A 25,599-nucleotide genomic window follows, 5' to 3' on the forward strand; every position below is an offset into this window, starting at 1 on the left:
ATCCACAGCATCATGGGAGCCTTGTGCTGTTTCACAATAACGTTTCGAACTGTCCTCAAATTGATAGTGGTGTTTGGGCAACTGAGGATGACTAGGTCTTTTTAGAGGAAGAATGCATTTATGATGTCATAGTCCTTTAGAGAGTTTCGATAAATGTTTAGTCTCACCATTATAATGGAACAGTGTTTTTGTCTTATTCCTTCAACTGCCCATAAAGTGGCTGTAAGTGTTGTATACATTGGGGTGATTGGTGGCTGTAAATTCAGTTTTAAAGCAACATATTAGACTTGGTTGTGTATAAAGGACAGTATACAAAGTGCAGATTGTGAGAAAGCAGCTTGAGAGTGCCTTTGCGTCACCCAATAATGATTAATGTTGTCTTTAGAGAGAGGGCGTATAGCCACACTGGGAAGACTCCCTCAATTTATTGCTTTACTGGACATGAAGCAATATACTCAAACCACACTCAAAACCCTCACACCACACTTGCAATTCCGTGTAGCTCCCAGAGTGACTCCCTGTCACTCCTTCTTGTACAGTATGCCCTATCCAGCTCTTCCTGGGTAAAAAGAGGTCAGGCCAGGCGACCCTAGCACTATACTACTACGACGTTGTTCTCTAGTCAAACCATTTCCTTCACCATGCTAAACGGAGCACCTTTTCCAGGTGAGGAAGTGGATCTGCCCCGGGCTATGAGGATGGAGCTGCCCGGCCAGGGTTTGGTCTGAGTGAGACATCAAAAGCGAGGCGGCCAGCTGCCCGGGACTGGTTCTACGGCAGAGGTTGGCTCTCTCGCTCCCTTCTGACGGTATAAATAGAGCCGGGGTGTGCCGCATCCAGCTGTTCCAAAATATTTTCCCCCTTGATGTTCCCTTCCCTCTCTCTCTCTCTTCCTCTGTACCGGGGCCTCATTGAAAGCAGTGGCTGTGCTGACATTTGGGCTCTGGCTTTGTATAGTCTGCAGAAGGTTCCCCTCCCTCTTTTGCCAAAAGGAGCTGCCTGTTCTTTCTATTGTTTTCCTCAGGTGTGCGGTAGTGTAAGAGCCAACATCGACATGTGTGATCACATCTGCTTAGAAATAAATCTTGTGAAATACAGTACAGATCAGTAGAGCTAATATTGCACGAAATGACCATGACCTTTGATGGCTGATGTACAGTGTCTTCGGAAAGTATTCAGACCCCTTGACTTTTCCCACTTTGTTACATTACAGCCTTATTCTAAAATGGACACACATTACTCCGTAATGACAAAGTGAAAACAGGTTTTTAGAAATAAAAAACAGAAATACCTTCCATAAGTATTCAGCCCCTTTGTTATGAGACTCGAAATTGAGCTCAGGTGCACCCCCTTTTTCAATTGATCATCCTTGAGATGTTTCTACAACTTGATTGGAGTCTACAGCTGGTAAATTCAATTGATTCGACATGATTTGGAAAGAAACACACTTGTCTATATAAGGTCCCACAGTTGACAGTTCAAGTCAGAGCAAAAACCAAGGAAATGCCTGTAGAGCTCTGGGACAGGATTGTGTCGAGGCACAGATCTGGGGAAGGATGTCAAAAATGTTCTTCAGCATTGAAGGTCTCCAAGAACACAGTGACCCCCATCATTCTTAAATGTTAGATGTTTGGAACCACCAATATTCTTCCTAGAGCTGGCCGCCCGGCCAAACTGAGCAATCGTCAGGAGAAGGGCCTTGGTCAGGGAGGTGACCAAGAACATTGTCCAGAAAGACAACCATCTCTGCAGCACTCCTCCAATCAGGCCTTTATGGTAGAGTGGCCAGACAGAAGCCACTGCTCAGAAAAAGGCACATGACAGCCCACTTGGTGTTTGCCAAAATGCACCTAAAGACTCTCAGACCATGAGAAACAAGATTCGCTGGTGTGATGAAACCAAGATTGAACTCTTTGGCCTGAATGCCTGGAGGAAACCTGACTCCAACCCTATGGTGAAGCATGGTGGTGGCAGCTTCATGCAGTGGGATGTTTTTCAGCGGCAGGGACGGGGAGACTAGTCAGGATCGAGGCAAAGATGAACTGAGAAAAGTACAGAGAGATCCTTGATGAAACCCTGCTCCAGAGCGCTCAGGATCTCAGACTAGGGTGAAGGTTTGTCTTCCAACAGGACAACGATCCTTAGCACACAGCCAAGACAACACAGGAGTGGCTTCAGGACAAGTCTCTGAATGTTGTTGAGTGGCCCAGCCAGAGCCTGAACTTGAAGCCGATCAAACATCTCTGGAGAGACCTGAAAATAGCTGTGCAGCAACGCTCCCCATCTAACCTGAAAGAGCTTAAGATGCAGAGTAGAATGGGAGAAACTCCCCAAATACAGGTGTGCCAAGCTTCTAGTGTCATTCCCAAGAAGAATGAATGCTGCAATTGCTGCCAAAAGTGCTTCAACAAAGTACTGAGTAAAGGGTCTGAATACTTATGTAAATGACATTTTTCCTTTTTTTGTTAATTTAAAAATCACACACACAAAAATAGTTTTTGCTTTGTCATTATCGGGTATCGTGTGTTGATGGATCAGGGGAAAAAACGATTTAATACATTTTAGAAGAAGGCGGTAACGTAACAAAACGTGAAAAAGTTATTGGGTCTAAACGCTTTCCGAAAGCACCGTATATCCAATCAGATTTTCGCGCTTGTTTAAGCTCTAAATCTTGCCCTACGCTTCCTAGAGTGAGCATTAGCACGAATGGTAACAACAACGTCATCAATTAAACAGAGTGCTCTCACCCTTCCCTTAGGCTTATCTCACACCACCTGAGGTGCTAATAACCTTGTAATGGGCTTTGCATGTTATCAGGCTATATAATAATGTGTATGTTTTTCACACAGTCATGTAGGGTAAACATGAAGTGATAGTCAATAACACATGTACAGTACGACTTTCAGCTCAGTGAATCTATGGCAGTTGATCGATGCCATGAATCACCCAATTGGTTCAATGTTTATTTTTAGATTCAGTCTTACATGATCTAGACTCATTTAATTCAGCTCAACACCATTTATACTGTAGTTGTATGCACGCAAGTACAATCCGTACTGAATTCTAGTAAGGAGGACCTATAGGCAGAGTCCCAACCTGTAAACTGTCTTTCTTCAGCCCTTGGCTTTCCCTTTTAACTCTGAGTGGCGGAATGCGACGTCCGAGTGGCCACTCAGTGGTGCATTTCCCAACAGCCCTTCTCTTCCTGTTCGATAAATCCCCCGGGCCAACACCCTTTACGACAGCCACTGTGTGTCCTGGGACTCCTGGCCGTGTCAGAACAGCTCTGGGAGATTCTTGACTCTATGGTCCTGTACTTTCTCATCCGGACAGATGAGAATAGAGAAGGAAACCGTCACTTTCCAGAGGCCTATAGAACTCTACAGTATTAGCACCTGTTCTATGTTCCCGGCCTTGTTTTATTTGCTTAGCCCACGTTCTTTCTTCTCTCCTTATTTGTTAATCCATTGGGCCACTTTAGGGCTTTGGCTCTGGATATGATGGGGGGGGGTTCAAAACCATTTCCTTTGCTCCTCATTTAGGCCTTCACTATGAAACATTTCCCAGTTCCCTCACGTGCCACTAGAACTAAATAGTTTTGTTGTTGTGCGCCTGTAGAGTCCCCTCATTGCTCAGTGTTTTAGGAGGGATACTTGAGTATTACATTTTGGCTGTCCTATCACATCTTAACCCTGCTTGCACAACTGGATAATTTACTGTTACCAGCTGTTTAAAAGCCTACCTCTCTCAATGCAAATTGCCTGTTGAACCCAACTTTAAACTGAGTAAACAAAGTTTGTGATGCCAGTCGTCTGTTCTATCAACACCAGGACCTCGACCATCTGCTCCAAACTCCCGATGCCAAATTGACTTTTGGAATGTTTTATTTGTCCGTTGCTTCATTAGCATAAAATACAAAAAATAAAAACCCATCAGAGCTGTGCAAAGACAAACGCCCAGCAATCTGTCATGGAATGTGTATATGGGCTTGTACGAATTGGGGAAAGTTGTTCAAATTGTTCAACTTCTGGACAAAGCTCGTAAAAAAAAAATTTGACTTTCCAAAAACATTTACTGCAATTTCTGAACATCATAAATCAAGACATGAGAAATCAGCAACTGCATTATGAGAAGAGGTATAAGTAATTACATAATAATTGTCATCGTGTTGCATCATGTTGTGAACATGAAACTGATGGGATGTATCATGAAGCTAATGGCAAAACTGGTTTTATGCCTCCTACTATCCATTGAAGCCCTTTCGGGTCAGAAACATAATGTTTTGAACTAGAACTCAATAAAAGTGCCATTTTCTGTTATCAACCAATCTTTTCTCAATGTATGCCTCCTCTAAGAGGTCAATGACCAGAGGTTCACAGCTTTCCCGACCCCAGGATCAAGTGACTTTGCTGGGTGTAATTGCATACACTGCCTCCTTACTTCCACAATCGTTTTTCCAAAGACCCAGTATACTGTAGCCTAACCCTGGAAAATGGGAATGTGACATCTCTTTCCCTTTTAGACGGAGAGGAATGCCCTGCCGCACTAATCGTTTCTGCAGGACCGGCTCTGCCAAAGGCCCTGTCTGTCCCATTGATGTTGGCTCTCACTTTTTTCAAATGTAGACGCCAGCTGAAATGTAGCTAGGTTAGTGAATTGATTAGCACTAATAGCCCTGCTGCATGACTATCATTGCACCACCACAGTAAAGTTGTATTGAAATAGCAATTGTTTTGGTAGTGGTAGTGTCTATTCTACTTAGGCTATGTATTGAGGGGTATGACATAACCTCCACTCATATCTATGTTTATGTAAAATAGATGATGCTGAGTGAAGTAGTGGCCATGTTCTGTTATTAAATCATATTGGTTGACACCTGCTCGATCATGGCTTGAAGGGAAACTGGAGTAGGAAGCGTGAAGAGTTCCCTTTCATTCATTCTGATTCCTCGATTAGAGCACCAGTTAGAACTAAAGGTGGTCATACAGTAAGACTTCGTGTCCAAATGCCCAGTATTTTCTCAGCATTTGTCAGAGTGTATTCCTCAGAATACTGTGCAGATCTCCGAAGATGAAATATTTGAAATATTTCTGAACGGCCAGCCATTACCTCAATTCGAAGTGCCACGGACATTGCTTACTTCTAACATCTTCCTTGCCTCTCTCTTCAAAAACCCATGAACCATTTGCAGGTGCCTTGCCCGAAGTGTTCAGACTCTTCACCATCAATACATCAATACATCTCTATCACAAACCTGGTGTTCGGTATTCTGAGGAAACTTCCACTCTGGAAACTTCCATCCCTGAAAATAGGCTGCCTGTCTGTTTTCCAGACAGATGTTTCCCTCATGGAAACACACCCGGATCAGGATGGATCCTAATGGAAGCCAGATGACCCTGAATTCCATGACCATAATTATCATGCCCCATTAGCAGTCTGTTACTGCTTACGATGTGATACACTGAGCATCCGATGCACAGTTTGCGGTGGCTGGTTGGTAAATACAACTGAAACAGTGTGTCGTCTGGTCTCTCTGTCTTCTGGGAACAGTGTGTCATGCCGGTGTCATGTTGGGAGAGGTGTGTTATGTCTACGGCTTAATTCAATTTGTACAACTACAAAGGCCGTGGCACGTTTATCTTGCGTAGTGACTCAGCTATGACGAAGTGCAGTGGTTAGCTTACAAAGAAGATGACAAATCCCTCGGATCTAGTGTACATTTGAGTGTGGGTTTGAAGATGGCGATGATAGATGGTTGGCTCTAGGTTAAGTGTTTTCTTGAATCTCCAAACACTTGTACATTTACCACACCAGCACAATTTGAAGACCTCCGAGAAACCACTGAATAACCTGCTGAACAGGAGGATGTTCTGACAGTCTGGTTTGGTATATGTACTGTGGTATATGTACTGTATATGTACTGTATATGTACTGTGGTTACCCATTCACTCACCTGTTTAAAATGTCAATGTAAAATATTCATCCTCAACTTTCAGGTTTGATCTTGATTGTGTAAAGGCTTCATCGATCCACAGAACACTTCCTAGTTACAACAGCACATACATATATAGTACGGGAATAGTTCTGAGGTTCTGCAATGCTGATTTGAAAGAGGCATATCAAATCCACTCAGGCCAGGTGTGTGATTACAGTTAGTAATTTGCCTGTGCTTCGTTTGTCTCTCAAGGCCAAATTAATCTTTGAGCAGGGTTTTATGTGAACAGGCTGTCTTTGGTTTCGATGCCAGGAGATTTTGAACGGTGGCCTGGGTCAGGGTCCCCCAGCTCTCCTCTCCTCGTCTGCGTAAGTCTTTCCGCTGCTGTCCGCTTCCTTGATGTGGCAGCTTTGAGCGGCCATCATAAAAATGAAGAGATCATACATATGCGGGGATGGATGCACCATGTGTTGCGTTGGATAATTGATGCGCCCCCTTAAAATGACTTTACCCCCTCATATCAGAGCTTGATATATAAGTACATATTTACAATGTACATCTAAGTACTTATCCATCTGGCCTCTCTCCTGGCTAATGTCGTGGGGAATGTTTTTTGTTTGACCTTTCACCCTCAACTCTCAGATCGCCTTTTTTTGTCTAGCCGCTCATTGTTTCATTAATTGCCAACCAATATATGAAGTTTTACGATAAATGTTTTACAGGTACCACTGTAACATTGTACATTATATTAGTGTCACACCCCCCACTTCACAAGGATCCTTTGGCAATTATAATGGTCAAACAACTTTTTAGGTCCCTCCCATTACAACTGTGGTGATTCACTAAGGATGGCTATTTGAGCACAGATGTTACGTGACAACTAGCCTCGGTCCGACATGATGACACCTGCATTGGATGACTCATGTCCCCTCTCAGTTCGAAGTGCTGCCCTTTAGTTTGTGGAAAATTCCATGGGTCTAATAGACTGGTTCAAAAACAATTCTTCAATGTTTTACCTAATTTGTCTGCATGCCAACAACCCAACATTCAACTGAACTTAACTTTATAATTGAGTGAGGCGAGGGGAGTGGGGGGGATTTAAGAATGTGACACAGAGGTGTTTGGAGGTTAGGGAAGTGTGATTCACAACAGCCTTCGGCCCTAAATGATCCACTTGTCTGACTTTCACACGCAGAATATATATAGGCTGAGTGTTTTGGCCCGAAGGATGGGCTACCCTGAAGTATGTCCATTAGGTGCCAGACCTGGTCGTCTGGTGGGTTACTGTAAATGACGGCAACCTCATGTTGTGAAACCAAACCTAGACTGGTGAAATCACTGGCCATATAATTAGCTTTTTGTGTGTGTTTTCTCAATTACTTTACCATACTGAACACATTGTGAATGGTTTTCGGGTGGGAACAAGAAAGCCAAGTACAGTAATTCATGCAGCTGTGAGAAAACAAAAGCTGAGACAAATCAAAATGTACTAAAGGCCCACCAAGGATATTTTATGGATAGGAATCTCTGGGTGGATGTTTTGATGAAAAACCTATAAAGGATATATCAATCACTGCTGTAATACAGTCTGGACTAATAACATAGTTTCCATAGTGTGTGAAAAAACAACTCCCCATTTTATATCAGTGACATACAGTCTGTAATAATATAATAATTTGTAATAATTGTCTCTGGCTTGTTTAAACAAATGCCCCCACCCCCCACACCCCGAGTATTACCGTAACTACTGAAGAAGAGCAGTTGACAGTGTACGTAAGTTATCACTGAATCAATACAAAACAGTGAGCTCATGTCTCAACCTGAGATGGTGGTATGCCAGGTTTAGTGTCTTGACTTATTTGTTCCTCCTTCTGATATTCCGTGCTGCCAGTGTAACCTCACGAGATAGGATGCGGTCTCTTCCCTACACAGTGTCTCCCGTCATTGCCACATTGATGGGAATGACTGGGAGGTGCGCAGATTATACATCCAGACAGAGTTGGCGGCAACAAATCTGCCCGCCCATAACCTCCTCTGTCATTTTAGGACAGGCCCCCACAGGGAAACCACTGTCCTCAGTCATTCTCATACACATGTTATATCAGGTGTCTCCCTGCTGCATAGCTCACATGTACTAAATACAAAATGACTCAGCTTGTGTCTGAGGCTTAGTGAATGTTATTTTCTCTGGCACATGGAGATTTCCATTTAAAAAATGGAACTACCTACCACAAAGGGAGAGACCTACCATAATTGGTCAGTGACTGTTGATCGGTATGTAGCTTATTCTTCAGAATATAAATTATGAATTGAGAGATACATTGAGGAGTCCATTTTAGGGTTGTAAAATTCCGGTAACTTTCCCAAAGTTCCCTGGTTTTCCATAAATTTGGGTTGGAAAATTCCAGATTTCATGCTTATTCCCTCCTGATTTCAGGAACATTCCAACCAGGATTTCTGGAAAACTGGGGAATTTTGGGAAAGTTACCCATATTTTGCAACCCTAGTCCATTTATCTTTCTATGAACCAATGTGTGTCACCTAAACAGAGTACAGTTGAAGTCGGAAGTTTACATACACTTAGGTTGGAGTCATTAAAACTCACTAAAACCACTCCCTAAATTTATTGGTAACAAACTATATGGCAAGTCCGTTAGCACATCTACTTTGTGCATGACACAAGCCATTTTTCCAACAATTGGTTACAGAAAGATTATTTCACTTATAATTCACTGTATCACAATTCCAGTGGGTCAGAAGTTTACATACACTAAGTTGACTTTAAACAGCTTGGGAAATTCCAGAAAATGATTTCATGGCTTTAGAAGCTTCTGATAGGCAAAATTACATAATTTGAGTCAATTGGAGGTGTATTTGTTGATGTATTTCAAGGCCTACCTTCAACCTCAGTGCCTCTTTGCTTGACATCATGGTAAAATCAAAAGAAATCAGCCAAGTCCTCAGAAAAGAAATTGTAGACCTTCACAAGTCTGGTTCATCCTTGGGAGCAATTTCAAAATGCCTGAAGGTACCACATTCATCAGTACAAACAATAATACGCAAGTATAAACATCATGGGACCACGCAGCCGTCATACCGCTCAGGAAGGAGACGCGTTCGGTCTCCACTTTGGTGTGAAAAGTGCAAATCAATCCCAGAACAACAGCAAAGGACCTTGTGAAGATGCTGGAGGAAACAGGTACAAAGGTATCTATATCCACAGTAAAATGAGTCCCATATCGACATAACCTGAAAGGCCGCTCAGCAAGGAAGAAGCCACTGCTCCAAAACCGCCGTAAAAAGCCAGACTACGGTTTGCAACTGCGCATGGAGACAAAGATTGTACTTTTTGGAGAAATGTCCTCTGAAACAAAAATAGAACTGTTTGGCCATAATGACCATTGTTATCTTTGGAGGAAAAAGGGGGAGGCTTGCAAGCCGAAGAACACCATCCCAACTATGAAGCATGGGGGTGGCAGCATCATGTTGTGGGGGTGCTTTGACCCCAAGCATACTTCCAGAGTTGTGGCAAAATGGCTTAAGGACAACAAAGTCAAGGTATTGGAGTGGCCATCACAAAGCCCTGACCTCAATCCTATAGAAAATATGTGGGCAGAACTGAAAAAGCGTGTGCGAGCAAGGAGGCCTACAAACCTGACTCAGTTACACCAGCTCTGTCAGGAGGAATGGGACAAAATTCACCCAACTTTTTGTGGGAAGCTTGTGGAAGTCTACCCAAAACCCAGTTAAACAATTTGAAGGCAATGCTACCAAATACTAATTGTGTGTATGTAAACTTCTGACCCACTGGGAATGTGATGAAAGAAATAAAAACTGAAATAAATCATTCTCTTGTCACGCCCTGACCATAGACTGGGGGTATTCTAGTTTATTATTTCTATGTGGTGTTCGAGTTTATTTTTCTTTGTTGGTTATTTGTATGATTCCCAATTAGAGGCAGCTGGTAATCGTTGTCTCTGATTGGGGATCATATTTAGGTAGCATTTTTCCCACCTGTGTTTGTGAGATATTATTTTATGTTTTGTGAATGTGCACCACGTGGTCACGTTTCATTGTTAGTTTATTGATTTATTGTTTTGTTCTTGCTAAGTTTCACTTTATAATAAATATGTGGAACTCAACATCCGCTGCGCCTTGGTCCGTCTCTCCTCATGTACATGACATCTCTCTACTATTATTTTGGCATTTCACATTCTTAAAATAAAGTGGTGATCCTAACTGACCTAAGACTGGGAATTTTTACTATGATTAAATGTCGGCAATTGTGAACAACTGAGTTTAATTGTATTTGGCTAAGGTGTATGTAAACTTCTCACTTCAACTGTATACCTATTTCCTGGGTTCTGAAGCGCTTTGTACTATTTTTAGGGATTTCAAGTGGTTGACTCACAAGTGTAAATGGATTGTGTAATCATGATTATATCACTCACAGAGTTTGAAAGTGGATTAGAAATTCACAATTACACTTCCAACTCACTCACATACTAAAGTTGATTTCAGCCTATGATGGATGCAAGTTCGATTTTGTTATTTTGCCAGTACAGCTTGGGGCTGTAGTTTCAAGATCTCTCAACACGGTTGGCACTGATGTCTAGTTTATTATTTCTATGTGGTGTTCTAGTTTATTTTTTTTACATTGGTGATTTGTATGGTTCCCAATTAGAGGCAGCCTGTAATCGTTGTCTCTAATTGGGGATCATATTTAGGTAGCATTTTTCCCATCTGTGTTTGTGGGATATTATTTTGTGTCCCAGCATCCACCCGTCTTTCGAAGAGTAGAGCGCTGTGATGATCAACACCAACAAGGCAACATCCAGACCGGGGGTCTTCTCTGTTCTGTTCAGTCCTGTCCACTGACAGCCAGACGAAGTGTGGATAAAACGATAGCAGCAGCTGCCTTTGCCCTAGCAGATCTGTCAGGCCTGAGCTCACGGCTGTGTGCGTACTCTGGCTGTGTGCCCTCTGCTCTGACTGAACATCTCTCCTCTGCTTATCTAAATGTTTTCTCTCAGTGTGTGTCAGGAAGAGTCTGTGTTTTTGTACCCAGGCCCACCTTATAACTCTGATGTTTTGTGCCGTAACGACTGCAGTAAAAGTGATGTTACAGACACATCCCATTCATGTTGTTCAGGTAATTTGCTCCTCAGAAGAATACTTTATAGACAAATTAACCGTTTTTATCATGCCATATCACGACTTGACATATTATATTATTTACACCACCATAACACTAACTTGGCCAAGTTTCTCTCGTGTCATATATACATTTCTGTCAGAATGCATGTCACTGATGTGATGGCTTTGATACTGTCTAATCTAACTAAAGGGGGCTGTTATATAGCGAACGATGACGCAAACTCTCCCGTGAGTCTATATCTCATTTCTGTGTGCCATTTCAAACAAGTGGGGGAAAAATAAGAGATTTAGAAAGTGGTTTCAAACTGGATAAGCCCTCTCTTTAGACGACATTCCCATCTAACAATGGTGTCAGGGGATCGATCAGTGTCAAGAATGTGTTTAAAGAGCACGTTTGAAGTCGTCTGTTGACGTTTCCTCCTCCTCTCACATTGCACGCCACTCTATGAGAGAGCCCATGACGCCTGCGGTGGGGCTGGGTTGTCTAAACCCATCCCAAGAAGCTGTGGCTGTGGTCTCTCGCTTTCTCATTTCCCAGAACTTCTCTTTTGTGTAATAAACCAACATTCTTCAGAAAATACCTCATGCTTCCCTAAATTGGGAGGCTTTAAGTTCAACGTGGTAGTTCCATAATGGTCTTTGAGAAGTCATTCTCTTTAAATTAGGTTTTGATTCGATACCATACGCCAGATCTGAGCTATGCCTCGCAATTACGTTTAAGGAGGAACGTGTGTTCTGCTTTTAGTAGTCAGTCACTCACATGCACCTTACAGTTCAATCAAAGCCAATTCGTAGTTGTGGAGCCCTTGTCAATCATAGTAGGTACAGATAGACACTGGTTGTCATTATAGGGACCTCGGTGTAGTTCTAAAATGCTTTCCCTGCTCCACAGTCCTGTCACGCTAACAATTACGATATCAAGGTTGCTATTCATTCCTCTCCTCCGCGGGTGGTTTTCCATACTGTGGTAACGTTCTACTTTGTCTTCTTTCCCAGGTGACAACACCAACGTTCCCCGTGGTGGTCAAGATGGGCCATGCCCACGCCGGCATTGGCAAGGTAAACCCCCCCCCCCCCCCCACCCCCAAACCACACACACACCACCACCACTAAGGTCTGGGCACTCCCTAGCCGCTCATCTCTCCACCCCACCATTACATGTCTAGTCTTGATTTGTTTGTGTTTGTAATGCTAACCTATTACATACTGTGCAGTTAGGAGTTGGGCTGTACATAACATACCAGGCTCCTTATCTCTTCTCTGTGTATCTCGGAGCTTGCCAAAGGGATGATGGCATGACATCCCTTCCATAAGCAGACTATCAGTCTCGGAGAGGAGGTGGAGACGGGTGTGAAGCTGAGCTGGATCTGGTCCTTGTCGAAACCCATGATCTCACAGCCTGTCTGATAGGAAGGGACTTTGGGGGCTTTTTCAGGGGGTTTACATGTTATTAAGGATTTCGGGAGGAGATATGGGCATGACGTGGGCATCGGCATGCTGATCAGTGTCGGGATCTGAAGACCTCTTCTAGTTAAGGCCTTGATATGCTACTGCAAGTGTGAGTCTGCAGCGATGCAGAAAATAGACAAAGCTTGAACATGGACATATCCTAATTTCTCCTTATATCTTATTCCTCCTCTTTGTTTCACGATTTTGTTCTACAGTCCATGTTGTTCTACACTTCATCCTCCATTGAATACAATATTCTAAACTCTGGAGAGAAGCCATCTCATGTCTCATAACCCCAAGACTATTTTTCTCATTAGACCATTGTAAATAACAACAAGGATTAAAACAAGCATGTGACTGTTCGCCTCGGGGCACCCAGGCACCGGGCAGGCAGCATAACAACCCAGCTAAGTGGGTCATTAGCAAGTGGCACCACCACAGGGTGCGCGCAAACACAGAGGGAAGCAAGCAACACACACACACACACACACACACACACACACACACACACTTTCAACAGCATGCAGTTCAGTGAACAGTCACCCAAAGTGAGTGATTACTAGCCCCAAATGGAGCCCACCTTCCTCACGTATAATACAGAACCTCCTGGGCCGAGTCTGTGCTTTCACACAGTACACAGGGGGAAGCACTTCCTATACGTTTATCCCCCCCTTTCCATCTGAAGGGCTGGGTGGGGTTTCCTATTTTACAGGAACCTGGAGTGCTATAGAGTTCCCACATGCCCTCTGGCTCACTTAGCATAGGCCCATTGTAGACCAGGACCTCACTTAACTCCTCTGACCTCACAGAGGACTTAGAACTGGGGGAAAGAAGAGGGTCTGGATGTAGGCCATTCAAGTGCTTCACATGGCTTTTACGTTGAGCTGAGAGTCTCTTGACAAAAGACATTGGTTAAAATTCAAGTATCTGGAGTTGTGGAATTGGGACTAGGACTATGGCCAGTGTTGTTGTTTTTTCAGTTGTTTTTAACACTACGTTTGCGTAACCTAATGTACAGTGCCTTGCGAAAGTATTCGGCCCCCTTGAACTTTGCGACCTTTTGCCACATTTCAAGCTTCAAACATAAAGATATAAAACTGTATTTTTTGTGAAGAATCAACAACAAGTGGGACACAATCATGAAGTGGAACGACATTTATTGGATATTTCAAACTTTTTTAACAAATCAAAAACTGAAAAATTGGGCGTGCAAAATTATTGCAGGGGGTTTTCACTTCAACAGTTCTTTATGATCCGTAGCCTAAGTCAAATGTTACGGCAATATCTTGTAGAATGACAAGGTGAATACCCGTTAAAAAAAGATCATGATTGGCTACTTCTATCTTCCCATCCTAGTCTAACGTCAATCCATTTATTGTATTTTTTGAATGATATCAGATCTCAGAAAGAGACCTTTACAGCCTGTCCATCGCATGGAGTTGTTAATCCTGGTTTGAGGAGTTACGAATGGCTCACTAAAGGGTAGATAGACTTAACAGACACTAGGGAATATTTCATAACCATCGAAACTGGGCAGTGTCCAGAATCACGTTGCTTTCCACCTCAACCAGCTCTTAATCCAACTGCCAGTACAATCTAAATTACCTTATGGTTTCTGCTTCCAGTATTAGAGTTGACTTTATTTACACCATGGTTTGGCTTCTTTTTCTCTGGCTCTCTCTTGGAACCACAGTGGGTAGCCAAGTGCACAAATACTTTCCTCATATGAACAGAGGAAAACCATTTCCCCCTTGTCGAGCTACCTCCACCTCCATGTCAAACATACTCAAGATGCTAAGTAAGAATCTTCAAAAGTAGCTATGACAAAACAGAGAATTAAATGCCTGATCCACAAAGTGGGCCAACTCAAGCCCGCCCTCCCTTATATCTTTACCATAGCAGACCTCTTCATCTCACTTGACAACTAGGCCACAGGAGAGAAGAAGAGACGAGCTGAAAGGAGAGAGGAGTGTGGGTGGGAAAGGGAGAGCATCAGTCCAATCTGTCCCTGTCCACGACAGCGCCTCACTGTTGCCACCGACTCCCACTGCATGACGGATGAATCATAATACCAAAGATAACAGCCAGAGGGATGATAATGAGAGTCAATGGAGGGAATATAGAGGGAATGTCCAGGACTCTGGCTGCTATCATCATACATCATATGGATGATGTACAGTCAGACAGCTGTACATTACGGGCTGTTGATTTATGGCTGTCTACTACTCCGCTGCCCCTTTTCCCGTGGTCTGAGGGAGTTTCTGGAGTGTTGTAAATCCCTCTTTTGTTAGCTATCAATACAGACATATCTGGTTGGTACTTGAATTTTTAGGCATAGTGTGCCTGTCAGTTAATATATTTAATCAAACCTGTTTACATTAAAAAGACAAAAGATACTGTAGATTAGCATGTACTGTATGAAAAAAGGAATCTACAGAATTTGAATGTTTGTTCTCCTTGGATAAGTTGTGGGTCGATTGAATTTAGCTACTGTTTGTCATTTCCATCAAAATGTTGTCTAGCATATTAGTGGTGGAAGAGGTGAGTTTACTCCCTTACTATGTAAAGGGCTTTTGACCACCTACTACAGGTGGAAACCCGCTATATAAATGCAATCAATTATTACTGCACTGTCTGTATATGACGTCATTGTGTACCTGATGAACTCTCATGGATGTGAGAAACATGCAGCTCCTAAAATCCTAACATTTTCCAGAGAGGAAGCTTTTCATTGTCCTGTCTGTGTTGGATTTACATTCCTGTGGGATTCTAACAGTCTACTTCAGCTCCTGTCTCATTGCTTTTACAGCATGTTTGGTAATTAACCATCACAAAGCACCAATTAGGCATATCTTCCTGCCGATGAACTAATTAGTGGTGTCCTCCTGTTTCAGATCAAAGTGGAGAACGAACTTGACTTCCAGGATATTACCAGTGTGGTGGCACTGGCCAGAACCTATGCCACCTCTGAGCCCTACATCCTGTCCAAGTACGACATCAGGATCCAGAAAATCGGCAACAACTACAAGGCCTACATGTAAGTATGATGTTGTCTCTATGCTGTGTACACTGGGTGTTTTGTCTGTGATTTGGACATGTCAGCAATGAATGTGACTAGAAGGAAACTATATGGCTTGCATGTGAATGACTTTACCAGAGAGAGAGGGGGGAGGGGTAGACATGGAAACAGAGATGTATGAAGAGAAACAGAAAAAGAGACAGAGAAATAGAGAGATGGCTAGAGAGACAGAGACAAGCCCTAGAATAGTCCATCCTGCATACCAATATGAATGTGGGAATAGGCACGGTACGCCCTTCCCAGTCAGTGGAGCCATGCAGGGCTCACCTACACAACAGCACCTTCTCTACCCAGGGACAACGACCAGGGTTGCACCCTGAACTGGCATTCCACTCTGTCTCCCCAGAGGGAAGTGACAGGATCAGCCGACGTGACTGTGACCACTGGGCAGCTTCAGCCTCATAGTCTCAATCTCAGTTTGAACGAATAGAATCTTCTCTGAGTAACCAGCCACTTCCATTTCAAATGGTCAACAGCACCCTCTTGTATACAACAGACCTTTGCAATACATGTAAAACACCATGCACAGTAACAATGAAAGTGTGAATCTACTTTCATGTTTCTCAATCCGAACAATTATTGCTTGACTAAAACGAGTGGAATTGACCTCCTTATCTCCACTGATTTCCTGGGCACCAGTCATGAAAGCACGTCTCCAACCGGCCGTTACACAAACATAATATAGACGTACATTGCAACCGTCATCAGTGTAGAATTCGATGATAACATCCCCCCCCCCCCCTTCCCCCCAGGATCTTCCGTTGAACTACAAAAACAAAAACACAATGACTAAGCTAGCTGACCATTGCTTTCCACTCCGGTCCAGAGAATAGCTGAATGCCTGATTCATTTCCTTGATTTTCTCTTTGATTTGATCTCACCTTTTCTAGGAGGACGTCCATCTCAGGCAACTGGAAGGCTAACACCGGCTCAGCCATGCTGGAACAGATCGCTATGACAGACAGGTAAGCCGGCCTATTAGACACTTTGTTAGACGTAGCAGGTAAGCCTTATTATGAGACATTCTGAACGCTTAAAGATGTATTACTGTGTTTATTAATGTGCACACAAGTAATTACAAGACAATGTGATGGGAGTTTAGAAGGCAAGTGAAAAGTGCATGTGCAGGAGTGGTAAAAACGAAGGTCTGTTTTGTAGTTGACAATGACAGTTGTGGATGTCACTGTGTTCCAGATATCGTGCGTGGGTGGACTCCTGTGCCGAGATGTTCGGGGGCCTTGACATCTGTGCTGTGAAAGCCGTCCACGGGAAAGATGGCAACGACTACATTATCGAGGTCAGTTAATTCTTAGCATGTCGTAGCAAGTTCTGTATAAGAAAATGACACAGTATCTCTAGGCCTTCTCTTTCAGGGTAAAAAAAAACAACAACAAAAAACACATATCTCATATCATGATCACTGTATGTGTTCCCGATATAATATTTGCCAGACTACGTACAGCTCGAGGTAAATTGTAGTTATCAAATATTCTGAAGAATGTTCCGGCAACACGTGGTGTTCACCATGTATGCTAACCACGTTTGAATTGCATGAGTCATAATAAACAGGGCGTGAGTAACAATGGATGGTGATGAAAGATCATGTCAAGTCCAGAAACATGTTTATTAAATCACATTTCTCTGGTGGGCGATATCATTTTCAAAGTCATCATGAAGTAATAGATTGCATTGACAGACAAGAGTTTGGCGGGCGATGGTGGAGGACGAGGGCGCAGTCGGGATAGATCAGGCATGATTATTCCGAGTCAGAGCAATGAATGAATGATTACGCCGTTAGACCAAACACGGCGGTCGGAATTCATACAAAGGCATGGCTCGCCGGCTGCCCACGCTGTCTGTCTGTCTGTCTGCCTGCCTGCCTGCCTGCCTGCCTGTCTGTCTGTCTGTCTGTCTGTCTGTCTGTCTGTCTGTCTGTCTGTCTGCCTGCCTGCCTGCCTGCCTGGCTGCCTGCATGCCTGCCTGCCTGCCTGCCTGCCTGCCTGCCTGTCTGTCTGTCTGTCTGTCTGTCTGTCTGTCTGAAGTCATAGATACCTGAGGAAACGTTTTGTTTTCCTCAGTTGGTTCACATTGCAGAACTGAGGAGAAGATTTAGGGAGGACCATAGAGATCAAATATAGTGTTTTGTTCTGTGGGGAGGACCGTGTGTATTCAAACCTGTGAAACTCAAGGGTTAGATAGACACAGACATACTGAGAAACAGAGATCTTATCATTGGAATCAGTTGTGGTACACCCCCTTGGGTTTCTTCACATTTTGTGTTACAATTTGCAATTAAAATGGATTTAATTGTTATTTTTCGTCAACAATCTACACAAAATACTATGTCAAGGTAAAAAAAGATGAAGGAAAAATAAAACACCAATATACCTTGATTAGATACGTATTCACTTTTTTTTATTAAGAGCTTTGCACACCTGCATTGTGCAATCTTTGCCCATCATTCTTTTCAAAATTCTTCAAACTCTGTCAAAGTGTTTTGGGGTCATGGCTATTCAGCAATTTTCAAGTCTTGCCATAGATTTTCAAGCAGATTGAAGTCAAAACTGTAACTTGACCACTGAGGAACATTCACTGTCTTCTTGGTAAGCAACTCCAGTGTAGATTTGGCCTTGTGTTGTAGGTTATTGTCCTGCTGAAAGGTGAATTCCTTTCCCAGTATCTGGTGTAAAGCAGACTGAAGCAGGTCTTCCTGTAGGAATATACCTGTGCTTAGCTCCATCCCGTTTCTTTTCATCCTGAAAAACTCCCCAGTCTTTGCCGATGTCAAGTACACCCATATCATGATGCAGCAACCACCATGCTTGAAAATAAGGAGGCAGTTACTCAGTGATGTGTTGTGTTGGATTTGCCTCAAACATAAGGCTTTGCATTTCCTGTAGGCCAAAAAGGGCATTCCTTTAACATATTTTTCTGTAGTATTACTTTAGTGCCCTTGTTGCATACTTTTATTTGACCTGTATTTAACTAGGCAAGTCAGTTAAGAACAAATTCTTATTTTCAATGACGGCCTAGGAACAGTGGGTTAACTGCCTCGTTCAAGGGCAGAACGACAGATTTTTACCTTGTCAGCTCGAGGGATCCAATCTTGCAGCATTTCGGTTACACTTTATTGTGGGGTCATTACAATGGTGTTGATCCATACTCAGTCAATGGCCTCATGGTGACATCCCTAAGCAGTTTCCTTCCTGCAGCTCAGTTCAGAAGGAGGACTGTATCTTTGATGTCTGTGTATGTCTTATTTGTTATTGGTACCAATCTACCAATCACTGCCCTTCTTTATGAGGCTTTCAAAAAGCTCCCTGGTCTTTGTAGTTGAATCTGTGCTTGAAATTCAATACTTGACTGAGGGAACTTACGGATGTTGTATGTACAGTATGGAGGACAGAGGAATGGGTAGTCATTAAAACATATTTCACACAGTTTGAGTCCATATAACTTACTATGTGATTTGCCAAATTTAACCTTTGCATTAATTTAGGCTTGCCTAGACAAAGGGGGTGAATACTTATGCAATTACTATTTAAGTTATTTCATTTTTTACAACATTTACATTTACATTTATTTCAATTCCACTTTGTAACACAACAAAATGTGAAAAAGTTCAAAGGTTTATCATACACTACAGTTGAGGAACAGTGGGAAAGTAATTCTGCTTTGAAAGTTGATAAACTTGCAACCTCACTTTTGAGAAAATAGCCCTTGAATGTTTTGGTACTTCTACTGGAGGCCTCTTCTTTGTCTACAGCCATTCAGCATCTTACACACCATCTTAAGCCTTAGCCCCACCCATCTTTTGAAGGATTCACATGTGAGGTCATGTGCTAAACAGAGTGAGCACGTTAGTGTACTAAACAACCAAAGATGTCAAGACTAAAGGCTGGTTTTTACTACGTCTATCGACATGTCTGTAGACAGTTGTCGAAGTGACATCATGAACATTCTACTGTCGTCCGACATCAAACTTGTTGTTGTCGTTATGAAAAAGTATAAACACAAAAACAACAGGCTGCATGACATCAGCAGCCTGGTGGTCCAAAATAGCATAACTGGTGTATTTTAACACCAATAAACCCATCTGTTTAAAAATGTATTTAGTAAATGTCAATCTAGTAAACCAGGCAACCAAAAGCAACTTTCTAAATAATGTTTTGGTTCGTTTCTAGCTTGTTAGTTAGCTAGCTAATGTTAAGTTAGCTGGCTAGCCTGTTAAAATAATGTCCATATCATATAGATGACAACGTCTTAACTGTAGCTCATTTGTATTCGTTATTACAGGAAAATAAACTCACAACAAGATCATTATTTACATGTTAATGGCGAGCTAATTACAGATAATAGCTTACGGTTGTGAGTGTGACAAAATAAAAGCAAGGCATTCTACCAGAGAATTTTTTAACTTGGACACTGTCTCGTTGGCCTAACGTTATATCCCAAATTGACTTTGGTGCAGGTCATGTTGTTCTTCACATTACTGTCTCTGGTAAACACACACTATATCAAATAAAATCAAAGTTGCATAGTGGAGTCTTTCTGTTTAGACATGTTGCTAGCTAGCTAAACAATGAACCATAATCCAAACTCATAATGTTAATACCGTGCATGAATCTGCTGGTAGCTAACCAACTAGTTCAATGTTAGCTAGCTATAACTAGTAATGCAAATAACCACCCAATGAGAGTGGTACAATAAGTGCCTTTGTGCGACAGACATTAACACACACCATAACAACCTCTGGCTGGGTTTACTTTGGGCTGCTGGGCAGCACGGCATGGTGAGCACTTGTTGCTGTAGAACACATCTGTTTAAAAGGAGCAGATACACCGTTCCACCGACCAGGCACTTCCTGTTGTTCCACTTAGCTCACATTGACTGCAGACAAGGCCTATAGCTACAACCACGCACAATACACAGAGATAACTGCATTGCCCTAACCTGACGTTATTGGACAAGCGAAGAAACGCAGGCATGCACACACACACACACATACACACAGGGTAAAAAGAAGCTTCGGCAGACTGAGATACGTGCATGGTCGTGACCTGACGTACTGTATTGGGACTGGTAAAAACATGACGTAGTGCAGCCGTCTCAGTGCTTAGGTAGCTCCATCTCTCACAACCGGCCCAGCGTCTCGTTTCCTCCAGACAAGCCTGGTTTATCTCCTCTCACAGGGCAGTTTATGGACCGACCGGTGGCAAGAAGAAGGGGTGGGTTAGGAGGAAGAGGAAAGAGCTGGTTGTGTGAGAGTGTGTGTGGATTGGACAATCGAGACAATTCAGAGGGGTGCGTGTGTGCGTGTGCATGTGTGTGTGCTCGCGCGCACGTGTCTGTGTGCGTGTGTGCATATGCATGCTTAGGTGTGCTAGCTTGCACCTGTGTGTGTGTGTGTTTGCTGCACACCTGCACAGTTGATTTACAGTGCAACTGACTGCCAGCTGTTGTGAGTAACTGTCCCCGGTGCTGCAGGCCAAGCGGAACCCATTTGTAAGCCACTGTTTTTGATGAATAGTTCTGTTCCCAGTGTTAATTTATTTCATAAAGCAGGTGTTACCTATACTTTTGATCTCATGGAAAACACAACAGAATTGATTTACTATGCCAATTTAACCTACTTTTCTTGGTTGCATTCCATAAATCATTAGACTTTTCCAGTTGCAGAGGGTGATTAGACATAATTTCGGTGCTAACATGTCTGTGATATGGTGTACTATAGGCTATTGTGTTATGTATCTACCACAGTATAACTTTGTCCAAAACACATTTTCTGGCATTCTTCAACGGTCCTTATTAAATATAAGCCATTAAACTCACTGTACCACTGAAAGGAGGAAATTAAGGACTAGCATACAATGGACTCCTCTGTGCTTTTCCTCTAAACACATTACCATGTCCATGTACAGCAGTGGAAGTTAGGAACACTCATGAATGTTAGTTCAAATGAGATAAACACTTCGTAATGGGTTTTATATTAAAACCGGTAAAACAACAGGAATGTTCTCGTACAGGAACCGAAACCAGTTTTGCTTTGAATGACCTTTAACCTTGAGAGATTACTGATGAGACCCCAAAATGTTTGAGCTTTTACTCATAAAGTCACATAAACAGTTTTCAAAATGCTTATGATGGGTATTTCTGATCTGCATCGTCATCTCAGATCACACACATGCATCTCTCCAATGTGGTTCGTTTATGTGCAGTCCCCCCATGGGCAGTTAAATGTAAAATGACCTCTCGGCCCGGTGCTCTGAGATGTCCATATTTAGCTTGCTCTTTAACATGCATCAACATTCTCTCTTAGCCTGATGTTTCTAGGGTGGAGGCCAGCCTCCCACCTACCCATCTGTCATCCTCTTTCTCTCTTCCCATTGTAGGAAGGGGCTTATTAACCAATGTGTGTGTGACACACCGGTCTTAGAGGTCTGAGACAGACTGTGATCGCAGCAGTGACACAGTCACGTAACAATGTTCTGTGACAAGGAGAGTTCTACACACACAGACACACACACGCACGCACGCACGCACGCACGCACGCACGCACGCACACACGCACACACACACACACACACACACACACACACACACACACACACACACACACACACACACACACACACACACACACACACACACACTGTGACGGCAGGTAACCTAGCGGTTAGAGCGTTTTGCCAGTAACTGGAAAGGTCATTAGCTTGAATTCCAGAGGCGACGAGGTGAGAAATCTGTCTGTGCCCTTGAGCAAGGCACTGAACCTTAATTTCTCCAGGGTTGCTGTTGTTAATGGCTGACCTTGGCCGTGACCCCACTCTCCGAGGGTGTCTCAAGGGGAGCTGGGATATGTAAAAAGCACATGTTTTATAAGAAACCACCAAATTATACACACCCCTCGACTTGGTGGCATTTAATTAGTGTGAATGGTAACATAGCAATATTGCACGCTCCTGGCAGTGGGAACCTGTTTGTGTTCCAGACAGACATTACACATGGTGCCAGGTCACAGTTGTAAATGAGAACTTGTTCTCAACTGGCCTACCTGGTTAAATAAAGGTGAAATAAAAAAACATGGTGACACTTCCGATTAATGAAAAGTAATAGGTGTTTACATTCGCTTCATATAGAATCCACTGGTACTGATCTCAACATGTGGGTCATTCCACTAATTCGGTGCCTTTTGAGTGTAACTTTTTTTTTTTTTTAACATTTTGTCACAGAGCAAGAACAATTTCATAAAAACATGTTTTCAGATCTCAAGGTTAAATACATAAATGACTATAGTAAGTGCCTATTCAGTGCCAAATAAAGTCACAGGGTTGACGATTTCATCTTAAATCAGCCATAAATCCCCTTGTGACAAGGTGAATGGAAGCTTGTTGTGTGCAACAGGGAGTGGCAATTTAATGCAAGCTTCGCAAAGAAAAGTATATTGTTAAAACATTTCTAGTCTGTATCTATGTGTATTCCAGGAAGCCTGGTGAAGTTCCATGGAAGAAATAGAGCTAAAGAGGGGTCGGAACCCGGTGTCAATCAGTGATGCCTCGCAACACATCCAACCAATCAAATACATTGCTTGGGCGGAGCTCCAGATTAGTTTCGTCAGAGCAACAGTTATGAGGACAAAAAAAAAAATCAACTAAACAAGCACCGGTGACAAAACATTTTAGAACGTTTGTGGCACACTGGTCTTCACAGCATTTCGCTGTTCTTTTAATATGAGCTAAAGCTGCAGCAATGGGGGGAGAAATGGTCTACAGTGCTGGCCATATCAATATTTAGATGTGTTTTTTTTTTTAAGTTTCTGAAGTGTTATTTAGCCATAAAGGCTAGCATGAGGGACAAGACGTAGCTAGCCACAATGAGGTTTGTATCCGGTTTCAAGACCCAAGTGCAGACTGTGTAGAAGTAACAATGTTTATTGTAACAACAGGGGGAGGCAAACGACAGGTCATGGCAGGCAGGAGTCGATAATCCAGAGAAGTGGGGCCAAGGTACAGGATGGCAGGCAGGATCAGGGTCAGGGGCAGGCAGGGGTCAAATCCAGGAGGGCGAGAAAAGAGACTGGAAAAAGCAGGAGCTGAGACACAAAACGCTAGTAGGTTTGAACAAACAAGACGAACTGGCACAGACAGACAGAAAACACAGGTATAAATACCCAGGGGATAAGTGGGGAAGATGGGTGACACGTGGAGAGGGGTGGAGACAAGCACAAGGACAGGTGAAACAGATCAGGGCGTGACAGTTTGTTTTGAGAAAAGTCAACTAACCTAACCAATGTTCAACTAACCTAACCAATGTTCATTTGAGAATACAACACAGACACACAGATACATTAGAGACTGAACCCCTTCCCCTCTTTATTGCCACATTGGGATATGTGATTAATCAACATTAACACTACTTAATTTCAAATTATATTTGAACAATTAAAACAATTTAAATACCACACCGTGGCAGGTAGGCTAGCGGTTAAGATCGTTGTGGCAGTAACCAAAAGGTTGCTTGTTCGAATTCCTGAGCCAACTAGGTAAAGAAATCTGTCGGTGCAATTGAGCAAGGCACTTGACCCTAATTGCTCTTGTTATTCACTCTGTATAAGAGCATCTACTAAATGACTAAAATCTAAAGAGTCAACACAATTCAAAATGTACAAATAAGCTAACTTGTATGTAAAGAGTAAGATTGTCATGTCTTATTATGTCTGTTCCTGTCCTTTCTCTTCACTCTGTCTCTCTCTGCTGGTCTTATTAGGTTACCTTCTCTTTCTCTCCTTCTCCAGCTGTTCCTCATCTCCTCTAACTAGCTCATTCACCCTTTCCCACCTGTTCCCTTTTTTCCCTCTGATTAGGTCTCTATTTCTCTCTCTGTTCCTGCTACTTTCGGTGTCAGATTCTCGTTTGTGTTTCTCATGCCAGAAGCAAGCTATCGTCTCGTTTGCTTCCACCTAGTCCTATCCTGTCGGAGTCTGCCTGGCAGGTGCATCCTGCACTCTACTAACTATCTTTTGTTCCATTGACAACGTCGGAAGAGGATCTTTGCCATTCCTGTTTTTTCATTAAAGAACTCTGTTTCTGTTAAAACCGCTTTTGGGTCTTCACTCAAGTACATAACAGAAGAATCTGACCAAGAATGGACCCAGCGGCTCCGGACCCTTTTCACTCCGCCGTTGAGATCCAGGGAGCGATGCTAGGCAGACACGAGGAGGAATTGTCTGCTGCTCGACATGCCGTTGAGACCCTGGCTGTCCAAGTCTCCGACCTCACAAGACAGGTTCACCAACTCCACCTCGATCCACCGCCCACTTCCAGGGTTTCCGAGTCTCCGGAGCCCAGGATCAATAACCCGCCGTGTTACTCTGGGGAGCCCACTGAGTGCCGCTCATTCCTCACTCAGTGTGATGTGGTGTTCTCTCTCCAGCCCAACACTTACTCCAGGAGCACAGCCCGCATCGCCTACGTCATTTCTCTCCTTACCGGACGGGCGCGTGAGTGGGGCACGGCTATCTGGGAGGCGAGGGCTGAGTGTATTAACCAGTATCAGGACTTTAAGGAGGAGATGATACGGGTTTTTGACCGTTCTGTTTTTGGGGAGGAGGCTTCCAGGGCCCTGTCTTCCCTATGTCAGGGGAATCGATCCATAACGGATTATTCTATTGAGTTTCGCACTCTCGCTGCCTCTAGTGACTGGAACGAGCCGGCTTTGCTCGCTCGTTTTCTGGAGGGTCTCCTCGCCGAGGTTAAGGATGAGATTCTCTCCCGGGAGGTTCCTTCCAGCCTGGACTCATTAATAGCTCTCGCTATTCGCATAGAGCGACGGTTTGATCTTCGTCGCCGAGCTCGTGGAAGGAGCTCGCGTTCTCCGTTGCCCCCTCTCCGCATCACTGCCACCTGCTGCATCACTGCCATCCTCCTCCGCCGGCTCGGGTGCTGAGCCTATGCAGCTGGGGGTATCCACATCTCGGCCA

General features: G+C 43.3%; 1 protein-coding gene across 1 annotated transcript in view; it reads left to right on the forward strand.

Moving 5' to 3' along the window:
* The window catches only part of LOC135514760 (synapsin-3-like), a 134,360-nt gene that overhangs the window by 91,868 nt on the left and 16,893 nt on the right, over window positions 1–25,599 (forward strand). The window contains exons 7-10 of the mRNA XM_064938327.1: window positions 12,089–12,151; window positions 15,436–15,578; window positions 16,511–16,585; window positions 16,815–16,917. Of these exons, the coding sequence (XP_064794399.1) occupies window positions 12,089–12,151; window positions 15,436–15,578; window positions 16,511–16,585; window positions 16,815–16,917 (384 nt within the window). The remainder of the gene's footprint in view (window positions 1–12,088; window positions 12,152–15,435; window positions 15,579–16,510; window positions 16,586–16,814; window positions 16,918–25,599) is intronic.

This window comes from Oncorhynchus masou, chromosome 26 (assembly GCF_036934945.1).
Source record: "Oncorhynchus masou masou isolate Uvic2021 chromosome 26, UVic_Omas_1.1, whole genome shotgun sequence".
Taxonomy (NCBI): domain Eukaryota; kingdom Metazoa; phylum Chordata; class Actinopteri; order Salmoniformes; family Salmonidae; genus Oncorhynchus; species Oncorhynchus masou.